We start from the raw sequence: 10,628 nt of genomic DNA, 5'->3' as shown, positions 1-10,628 counted from the left end.
CCCCGCGCTCCCGCCATGCCGGAGAAGCGGCCGTTCGAGCGGCTGCCCGCCGACGTGTCCCCCCTCAACTATGGGCTCTGCCTCAAGCCGGACCTCATCGACTTCACCTTCGAGGGCAAGCTGGAGGCCGCCGTGCAGGTAGGGCCCCCCCTTCTTCCTCCTCATCCTCGTCCTCCTCCTCCCGCCCCGCCCCCGAGGGGTCCCGCCGGCCCGCGCCCCCCGAGGGGACCCCTCAATCCCCTCCTCGATCCCCTCCTCACCCCCGGGGCTGTTTCCCCCCGCCCTCAGGGACCCCGCTCCCCCTCAGGGCCCCTCGCCCCCTCCCGGCCGTGCCCTGAGGGACCCCCGGCCCCGATCCCCCCGTTCCCCTGCGCTCCCCCGGGCCCGGCCGGGCAGGTGCAGGGAGGCCCCTCGGGGCTCCCCCCGCCTCTCCTTCGCGTTTCCATTCACGATGGGCGGTCAAACCCCCTCCAAACCCCGCAAGAGCCCTCCGGGACCCCCCGAGCCCGGCCCGGCTCGGGGGGAGCCCCGCCCAGCCCCGCTGCGGCCCCCGCGGGTCCCCCCGGGCGGCTCCTCCCGGGCTGGGCCGGCCCGCGCCGGGATGCGGGAGAGCCGCGGCAGCTCCGGGGTGAGCCCGGCCGGGATCCCCGGTGCCCGCAGCCCCCCGGGGACCCCCCCGTGCCGCGCTCCGAGCGGGCCTGGGGATGGATGGGGATTTTGCTGGAAAAGCCAAATAAGCCGTGAAAGGAGAAGTCCCCCCGTGCGGCTCCCGGGGAGGGTAGGCCTCGGTGTCATGGAGAGAGAGCTGCGGGGAGAGCCTGGGGATGAGAGCCGGGGAAGGTTTGCGGAGCCGAAACGCCGCGTTCTTCTGCAAGGCGAGAAAAATCCTCCTCGCCGTGCTCGTGCTTCAGAGCCGGAACCAGTTCTGTGAAATCCTTCAAGTCTCTCCCAGTCATTCTCATTGGCTGCTCTGCCAAGATTTCCCGAATTTGCTTTCACGTCTTTTTTTTTTTTTTTTTTTTTTTTTTTTTCCTTGCCATTTGAGAGAAGTACAGAATTATATTAGCACAACTGTATTTTTTGGGGTTTTGGTTTTTTTTTTTTTCCTGAAAATCAGATGGTCGCACAGAGAGCTTAAAAAAGTATTTGAGGGAGGCTTTAAGTCTTGAGATGTGAGCAGATCAAAGCCTTGCTGTGCTGAAGGGATGGTTAAACCTGGTTTTAAATAGATAGTAAATGCAAGGAGGCAATAAAAGCTGCAGGATGTGAAGCACAGGTAGAGAAGAAGGCGAGAGTTCTTCCCTGGGGAAGGCCCGAGGCTGGGGATGATGGGGGATCTTGTGACTTTTGGGAGCTGCAGGAACCCAAGCAGACATGAGTAACTTTGTGTCATGTGACAGAAATATTGAAAACCTAAATCTCCTCGCGGATTTGATCCTGGCTCAGGGGTTTGGTTCCAGCCTCGGGGCCGCTGCTGCCTCTTGGGCTGTTTCGGTTTGAGAAATTCCCGTTTTCTTCCACTCTAATCCCAGGCACCTATTCCTGTCCTCACACCCCAGCCCTGTTACAGCTGTGGGGCTGTAAATGGGATCACTGAAATCATCCCGGTTAAAAATAACACTCGGGGGGAGGGGAGCAGTGGCTTTTGAAGCCGGAGCTGAGGAGAGGAGCGGCGGGAGCAGCCCTGGGAGCTTCTCTGGGCCGCCGCAGGGATTGCCCGGGGGTTCCTGCCGGCAGGGCGGGCTGGGTTGCCGTGTTTGATTCCCGGGGAGCGTTCGGAGCGTCCCGGCTGTGTCCAGGGGGTTCCTGGAGCAGAGGGTTCCACCTCGGAGATGGGGAATGCTGCACTTCCCCGGCAGCGCCCTGTGCTGAGGGAAAAGCTGTGACCCCACAGGTTCCAGGCTGCAAAAACAAATCCTTCTCACGTCCTGGAGAGCTGCTCTGGGGATCCCACAGCAGAGAGGAGGGGGAAAAAACCACCAAGAAAACCCCAGAGGAGGAGGAGGGTTTTGAAACAGATCTAAAGAATGTATCTTTATTTTGGATAACTTTTAGCGCGGTGAAGCCAGGAGGAGGCACCTCCCAGCTGCCTGGGAGTGAGGGCAGGGAAGTGGATCAGGGGTGAGTTCACCTGCCCGAGCAGGGCTGGGAATCTGGGCAGGCTTCCTGGGGCTGCCGAGAGCCCAAAGCACAGGGAAATCCCAGGAAATTAGAGGGGAACTGCTCTGCACCTTGATGGGGAGAGGAACAACCAGCTCATCACAGGGTGTTCTCTGTGCAGGGCTTGACAGACAAAAATTAATAACTGTCGGCATATTTCTGTCAGGATGGTCTAGAAAAGAAGACTTTTGGGGGCAAATTACTTCAATTTAGGACCTTTTCTACCTGAACCTGCGCCCAGCAGAGATGTTCTGTTTCCAGCACCACCTGAGAGCTTTGGAGTCTCTGTAAACTCATCGAGGCAAAAGTGGCTTTATGTTAAAACACAAATTTTTTTTATTTTTGGGTGGGGAAAATACACGTGCTGCCTCCTCTTGAAGGTCCTGAAGTTGTTTCTTTAATCCCAGTCAGTAATAATTGCCAGCTCCTCTGCTCCATCCCAGCTGGGTAATGGCAATAATCCACACCGTGATGCTTTCTGAGGCTCTGACACCAGAAAATAAAAACCCCCCAAAAGCAGGAAAAAAGTTCCCAGAGCCTGCAAAGTGCTTTGTTTGCTTTGCTATGTGGCATCTTTAGGAGCAGAGTGGAATTAGTGCAGGCTGTTTAGTCAAGGTATTACAAGTAAACACTTGATCAATCTTACTCACTCCACTAATAGGATTTGCAGCCCTCTGTGGAGAATTCGGGGCTTTCAAACCCTAAAAAAAGCCAAAACGTCCCAGCCTTGGCTGTGGGGCAGGACACTTGTGTTGGCTTTAGGACCTATAAATAACCTGAAGCACTTTGTGCCTCAATAATAAACGTTGCCCCTTGCATGGCAGCTCCAGATAATCTTCAGGGGATAAAACCTCTGGTGATGCAAAAGATAAGAGGGGGCAGCAGATTCCAAAGCCTGGAAGGAGGAGCGGGGACCTGCTCGTGGTTTGTTCCCGTGTCCAGCTCGGGGAATTGTCCCCCCTGGAGAAGGGAATGATCCTGAAGCCTTGGCAAGTTGAATTTCACAGCCCTTGTTTTGGAGCTGTGCTTCTGGAGGCTCTGGTAACCCAGCTATTACAGTTTTGACCGGTTCTTCCAGATTTTTAAATAATATAATTTGTGGCCACACGAACACTTTTGAAGTCCGTGCAGTTGTGTAACAATTACATAAACTGACAGTACATAATTCCCATTTATCACAGCTGAAAACCCCAAAAAATCCTTAAATGAACTGTTTCCCAAGGAGCCCTGCTCCCAGCTGGGACAGAGCGTGGCTGTGGGAGAGCTGGAGCTGGAACGGAGTCTCCTGCTCACACTCCTGTGATTGTTCTGCCACTTATGTCATCTCCCAGCATTGAAACTTGATTTGTTGAGGGCGTGGGGATGCCTCTCCACCAGCACAATTAAGATTGTGGGGTGGAAATGGTTCGTTTTCATTATTCCTCTGTTGGCTGGAGCTTTAATTACGCCAGCCTTGGCTCTCAGGGCCTGGTTATCAGCACAGGGCACTTGCATTACTCAGTGTCTGGGTCAAACTTTATTTTTTTCTTTTTTTTTTTTTTTCCCCTGCTTTTTTGGCTCTTGGGAGGGTTGGAACAAAGAAGGGATGTGTGGCCCTGGTGTTGTCCAGCAGCAGAAGCAAAGCTGCCTGCAGCTCTCGGGCTTTGAAATGGAATTGTTGAATGCTGAGAGGATCACCTGCGAGGGGCAGGGCTGCCTCCCCGCTTCCTGGTGTTTCCCTGCCCATAAATTCCCTTCCTGGGAGCTGGGTCACTCCCCTGCCTGGAAACTCCACCGAGGTGTTCCTTGAGCGTGGAACAACTTATCTGGGAGGAATTTACAGCCCGGGCTCTCTCAAACCCCTGCTGCAGCGTTTAATGCACCTCTGGCAGATTTAGCAATATTTAACTGCTTGTCTGCTGCTTTTTATAGGTTCATTATGCAATATCTGCTGGCCTGGGGAACGTATGGAGCTGGTTAAAGATTAATGCTGACACTGTGGTGTGGAGTCCTGGCCAAATGCAGCTCGCTGGGTGTAGTATTTGTGCTCCTGGGGAGCTGGTCCAGGATAAATCCTCTGCTCTCCAGCCTTGGAATTTGCATTTCCAGCACATGAAACTAAACCTGCACTGGAGGGTTAAAGGGCTGGCAGCCCCTCAGGGCTCTCCTCACGCCATCAGCTCCAAAACTGGGGTTTTTAACCTTTTTTTGCCCCCTGCCCCCAAAGGCTCCTTGAGCCCCATAATTTCCAAGATTGGGGTGGATTTGCAGCAATCACAAAAGGGATTCACTCACTCACCCCTGTGAATCCCACAGCCCTGGAGCTGGATGTGCTTTGGAACCAAGGGAATTTTTCCAGTGGGCCAATTGGTCCTGGCGTTGTTAATTTTACTCCTCGGCCACTGGAATTTGCTGGAGATGCAGGTTAATAAATCTCTTTATTGCTCTCCTCATTGAGGCTTTGAATTCTTACAAAAGACACGCCCTGGAACTCAAATCCAGAGTAAATTTAGGTGTCTATTTTTAGAGAGAAAATTGCTAAAAACACACGCAGTTGTTGTAGTGCTGCTTTTGGAAAAGGGCTCTGGAGCCGTGTGACAAGATTGGAATTATCTGGAATTAATTTTGGCTCCAGGAGATCCCTTTGGATGCACCTCAGCCTGTACTTCAGGTAGGCTGCAGTTCAAATCCCTGTTCCTGATATCCCAAAAAATTGGGAAAATATTTTCCATCAAATCCTTTCCCACTTTGACCACCAAAGGCTTTACAGCACCTTTAGGTCTCGTTTGGCAGAGCTAAATAATTGACATTTTTAACTTTCTTCCATCAAATTTTAAACTATTGGGGGGGATTTCAGCTGTTTTCTCCTGCTGGATGAATTTCCCCTTCCCTGCTCATGGTGCCTGAGTCTGACCTCAAAACAGCGTTTGAATTCTGGTTAATTCAGTATTCAATTGAATTCATCAAGAGCCAGGAGTTTCCAATCCTGAACCATCCCTTCCCTGCAGAGATTCCTCTTGGCCCACCTGATTTCTGAGCAGTGCAGAACTGCTCTTCTCTCAATTAATTTAATTAAATTAATTCATTTTCCTTGCTGTAAAATATATTTCTTACATATTTCTGACATATCTCTCATATTCCAGAGCAAGGTGAAGCAGGGTGACAACCCCACACATTGCTGACTGCTTCTACCTTATGCAGTAATCTGCTTTTTTTTGGCCTTTAATACATAAAAATCACTGCATTTACAGAAAATCTGCCTTCCAGAGCGTGGCATTTCGGAGGGATAAAAATGCATTTTTTTAAACGAGTTCCTTTTTGAGCTGTTCCTGCTCATGAGTGCCCCGTGCTGGGGCAGGTTCTGCTCCCGTTTTGTTTTTGTTCTCACAGGTGTGGCTGCACCTCCGTGGAGCAGGGAGGAGGCCCCTGCTGCAGGAAAAATTCATTTTCCCCTCGGAATTAAATTCTCAGGAGTCTCAGAAAACGCTGAGCTCTGCAGGCAGAATTTCTGCCTGTATGGTGAATCTCACCCCTTTCTTTGGATAGTTGGAGAACTGAACTAATTACCCTCCTGGCTCATTTTAGGTATTTCCTTCTATGCTGCCCTCTCATAAAACTGGCTTGATATTGGTAGGAAGGGAGGAAAAATATCTAAAAATAGATAATTGCCTGTTTAAGGAGCCTCTGGATTTTCTCTGCTTAAACCTAAAGTTTCTTATTCTGCAGGCTCAGTGCTGCACTGAAAGTTGTGTCCTGGAAAAAGTTGTTTTTTAAAGATCAAGCCCATTGTTAAACTCACATTGTCTGCAATTTGGACAGCTCTGAATCCAGAGAGATTTGGGTTTATAGATTGAATAAAGGTCTCCAGACACTTATAAAAAGCTTTTCTCATCCTGATTTTTCTGTGTTTTAGAAAAACCTTGTAAAAGCCCCCCAAGCTCCAGTATTGTGGTACAAACTGTTGAGATTTGAGTTTTGGGTTTGGGGCGAGCTTTGTAATTTTTCAGTTTCATGCACTCAGAATTTAAAAAAACCCAATGGATTTCAGGTTGTAAATCTTTCCTGGGAAAACCAAGCTGACCCTGCGTCACCTCGGCTGCTAGACTCGCTCTCAGTGCTTGACACAAACATTGCTTCCACGGGCAGGTTGGGTTTATTAATTGGAATGAATTTGATTTTAATTCCATCAAGAGGTGAAGGCAGCCTGAGTGCTGCACCTCTCGGTGTGACACCGCTGCAGGGAGCTGGCACCAACAGCCCCTGCTCAAAAGGTGTAAATGCATCACATTTCTTTGCGTGACATTTGTTAATTAAACAATTCCCTAATTGGGGACAAGCCAGGGGTATTGGTCAGGTCAGAGGGGTCAAGGGGAGACTCCTGGCTGGGTTGGGGTGTGTGGGGCTGGTCCTCCCTGCACCACTGGTGCCTCAGGGATGGACCATCCTGCACCTCTGAAATCCCAAATTTGAATTCCTCGCTCCTCCCTTCTCCATGGAATGGCTCAGATTCGGGGTTTCTGTCCCAGATGGACGAGGAACAATCCTGAGGGACAATCCTGAGGGACATTCCTGAGGGACAATCCCGAGGAACATTCCTGGTTTATTCCCAGCTCCTCCTCTGGCCCAGGGAGCACTGGGGGACACCTGAGCCTTTTCTTGTGGCTTTGCAAAGCAAATGAAATCACAGTTTGTGTGCTGCCCGTGGGTGAGCTGGCCTGAGCACGCCCAGGGCCTCGGGGCTGTGGAACTGGGGCTGGAAGGGACCCTAAATCCCAGCCAGGGCCACCCTGCATGGGCAGAGGGCACAGTGCCGGGGTGAGGGCAGCCGGAGCTTCTCTGGGAAGCCCACCCCAGCCCCTCCAGGGCAGGATCCATCTCAGCATCCCACCACCCCTGTCCTCTGGCGCTTTACCCCATTCCCCCTTTTCTCTTGGAAACTCATTCGTTTTCCTTCCTGCCTCCTTTCAGGGAGCCTCAACCCAGCTCAGCCCTAAACCTGCTCTGCTCTGGGCTGAACAATCCCCCTTTTCCCAGCTTTTCCTCCCAGCAGAGCTGCTCCATCCCTCTGATCAGCTCCTCTGGGCTCTCCCTGCCCAGAGCCCAGAGCTGGAGGCAGCTCCAGCAGGTTCCTGGCTGCCAGCTCAGATGTGGGCACCTGGAATGATGGCCCCAGGTGTTCACAGGGCATTTTAAGGTTATAATAGTGGGGAAAACAAAACAGGGATGGAGTCTCTTAGGCTTTGGTGAGCTGATTCTGGGGTAGGAAGCAGTTTCTCTGTGCCTGTGTTAAATCTGGTTGGTCATTACAGAAATCTTTACTCCTTTATTTAAGAAACTGCTGGTGCCTCCAGCTAGAAATCCTATCCTGGACAAGCGGGATTCCCAGCTTGATCCAGCCTGATCATTCTGGTGGTTCCAGCCATAAATGTCTGAATAACTCCCTGGTTTAACTCCCAAATATTTTACCCCTTTGTAATTAATTTTTATTTAATTTGAATTCCTCTGTATTCAGGCTGTCGCATTCAAACAGAGAACTGGCACAGCCCCACGGTTTATTCCTACGCTGGGAGCTGGCACTGGGTAAATAAAGCAGAGAGCGTGGAGCCAAGAGCTGGCACAAGGGGAGCTCCCAGGGAAGGAGGAGAAGGAGAATCTCCTGGCAGATGTTTTTGAGCTGAGGAGCTCTGAGAGCCTGGAGCACGCACAGAGGTTGTGCTGGAGATATCTCCAAGAGAGGTTCTCACTCTGCTGTCCCTTAGGCCATCCCCAAAGGAGGCTGACGGGCTCAGGATCTGTTTCTATTGGCTTTGGATTCCCAGGCCTGCACAAGGGCCCCATTGTGAAGTTTTCAGCCCTGTTTTTTACCCAGCATGAAATAATTCCCAGTGGAGGTGAGTGGCTGAGCACAGCTCCTGCTCTGCGGCACCTCCTTCTCCATCCCAGACACCCAACTCCCCTTCAAACAGCTGGAGCTGCTTTTTAGATGGATGAGAGCTGAGAGTTCCCATTTCTTCCTGGTGCTGATGGAGTTTCTCTTGCAGGTGAAAAATGCAACCAACCAGATCGTGATGAACTGTGCCGACATCGACATCATCACCGCGTCCTACGCCCCGGAAGGAGACGAAGGTGGGAGCCCTGCCTGCTTTCGGTTCTGCCCCTGCAGCTGCTGCCAGCAGCCCAGCAGCTCTGATAACAAAATGATGTCATGCTTTGATAAGCTCAGCCCTGCCCCTGGAAGCATGGAATTCCTTATCTTGATTCGTGCCGGCTCTCGTGGCTGCCGCTGCTGTTATGGTGCAGGAATTCCTTCAGTTGTGGTGAAGGAATTCCTTCAGTTGTGTTATGATAGAGGAATTCCTTCATTTGTGTTGTGGGAAAGGAATTCCTTCAGTTTTGTTGGGGTAAAAAATTCCTTCGGTCTCCTCCACCTCTCCTGAGGGGTGAAGGCAGAGGATGCTTTGATATTATTTTTATATCTGGATGTTGTGTGAACCTCTAAGGACATCACCTGTGCCTATGGATTTGGGAATATTGACAAAATGAAATATTGACAGGGAATGCACCAGTAAGAGCCTGCAGTAGGAAATGGTTTGGAGAGCACAGAAAACGCTTCATTGGCATTCAGCAGGATTTTCTGAGTGTTGGGTAACGTGGAAAAGGGTGATTGTGAGGAGGAGTCCAGCTGCTCCTGGAGCCCTTCAGGGAACAAAAAATGCTGCAGGGCTCCCCTTCCCACCAGGGAAATGCCCCTTTCCATATGGAAAATTCCACAAAAGGGTTGGTTAGAGCCATGGTTAGGGATTAATGGGGTGACCTTGGTGAGGGATCCCTGTTCTTTGGGTAGATGGAAGCTTTGTTCTTTGTGCAGGGGCTGGGCAGGGGTGGAGGGTTTGGGGACCTGAGGAAGAGGAGGGATGTGAATTTGTGCCGTGGGTTTTGCAGTGGGGCTGACTCCAGCTCTGCTATCCCAGGGGTTTGTGCCAGGGCTGGCAGCACCCAGGGACAGTGGAGGTGTGCCTGCCATGGCACGGGTGGCACTGGGTGGGATCTGGGGTCCCTTCCCACCCAAACCATTCCATGGTGCCACCTTCCAGGTCCTCGTAGCATTGCTCCACTTTTACAGGGGGAGAAATGCACTCAGGAGGGGATTTTGGGAAGGAATTCCTCCCTGTGGGTTGCTCAGAGCCTGGCACAGGTGCCCAGAGCATCCCTGGCAGTGTCCCTGGAGCACTGGGACAGGGGAGGGGTCCCTGCCCTGGCAGGGGCGGCACTGGGGGCTTTGGGGTCCCTCCCATCCCAAAAGGTTCTGCAGTTCAGGATCCCAAGCAGAGCATGCCCACCCAGCTCTGCCTTCCAGCAGCTTTGGTTTCTTTCTCGATTTTCAGGGGTTTTTGGGCGTGAGGAAGCTGCTCTGGGAGGAGGAGGGCGTGTGTGGAAAAGCAGAGCTCAGCTCAGGAAGGGCCGGGCAGGATCCTGGAACGGGGCCACAGGGCTGGGCAAAGTGTCCCCAAGTGCTCGGGGCTGTCCCCTGGCACCTCAGGGCTGGCCCTGCCACTGTGGGGGGTTGCTCAGCATTTATTAATTGGGAGTTATTTCTCTTATTAAGAGAGAATGACACTCTGGCCCTCACAAACTGCTGCATCATAAACACGCCAGGTACAACTTGGTTGCAATTCATGTTAAAAATAGAATTAATTTCAAATTAAAATTAAGGTATTTAAAGTAGAATGAAAACGCTAAAAGGAAAATAATAGAATTTAAAATGTTAAAGGAATAAAATGGAAATTAATAAAATGGAAATAATAAAATGGAAATAATAAAATGAAAATACTCAAGTATATTAAAATTAATAAAATGAAAAAAGAAAATAATAGAATGAAAATGAAAAAATAAATACCTTCATTCTAATTAAGGTATTTAAAATAGAATGAAAATGATAAAAGGAAAATAATAGAATTTAAAATGTTAAAAGGAATAAAATGGAAATTAATAAAATGGAAATAATAAAATGAAAATACTCAAGTATATTAAAAGTAATAAAATGAAAAAAGAAAATAATAGAATGAAAATAATAAAAATAATAAAGTTAAAATTAATCTAATTAAAATTAAAATATAATAATTCAAAATTATAATTAAAATAAATAGTTGAAATTACAATTAAAATAGCTTAAAATTAAAAATATTTATAAATTTTAAAAAATATTTAAAAAATAATGGATTGCCATCATCCCACCCAGGCTCCCCAGGGTTAAAAACAGATCAGTGGGATTTGGGAAGGTGCCCAGGAGCAGAATGGCTTTGGAAGGAAGATGGCATGGGATTGGCACCTGTTGATGCAGACCCTGCGGCCGCTCTGTGCTCGGCCTGGGGATGGGAACAGAACGAGCCCTGCCAAGAGCGGCCTGGGCGCTCCCTCCTGGAGGTGTGCAAAGAGAGAAGTTCATGGTGGTTATAAAGAGTTGTCACCCTTTGTTCTGTGGGCAGGCA

General features: G+C 50.1%; 1 protein-coding gene across 1 annotated transcript in view; it reads left to right on the top strand.

Moving 5' to 3' along the window:
• NPEPPS (aminopeptidase puromycin sensitive) overlaps window positions 1-10,628 on the top strand; it is a 34,407-nt gene continuing 23,779 nt past the window's right edge. Inside the window, exons 1-2 of the mRNA XM_066567093.1 lie at window positions 1-138; window positions 8,181-8,265. Coding sequence (XP_066423190.1) covers window positions 16-138; window positions 8,181-8,265 — 208 coding nt within the window. The 5' untranslated portion in view covers window positions 1-15. The remainder of the gene's footprint in view (window positions 139-8,180; window positions 8,266-10,628) is intronic.

Source organism: Molothrus aeneus, chromosome 28 (genome assembly GCF_037042795.1).
Source record: "Molothrus aeneus isolate 106 chromosome 28, BPBGC_Maene_1.0, whole genome shotgun sequence".
Taxonomy (NCBI): domain Eukaryota; kingdom Metazoa; phylum Chordata; class Aves; order Passeriformes; family Icteridae; genus Molothrus; species Molothrus aeneus.
The sequence above is the reverse complement of the archived record's forward strand: the minus strand, read 5'-3'. Positions and strand labels throughout refer to the sequence as shown.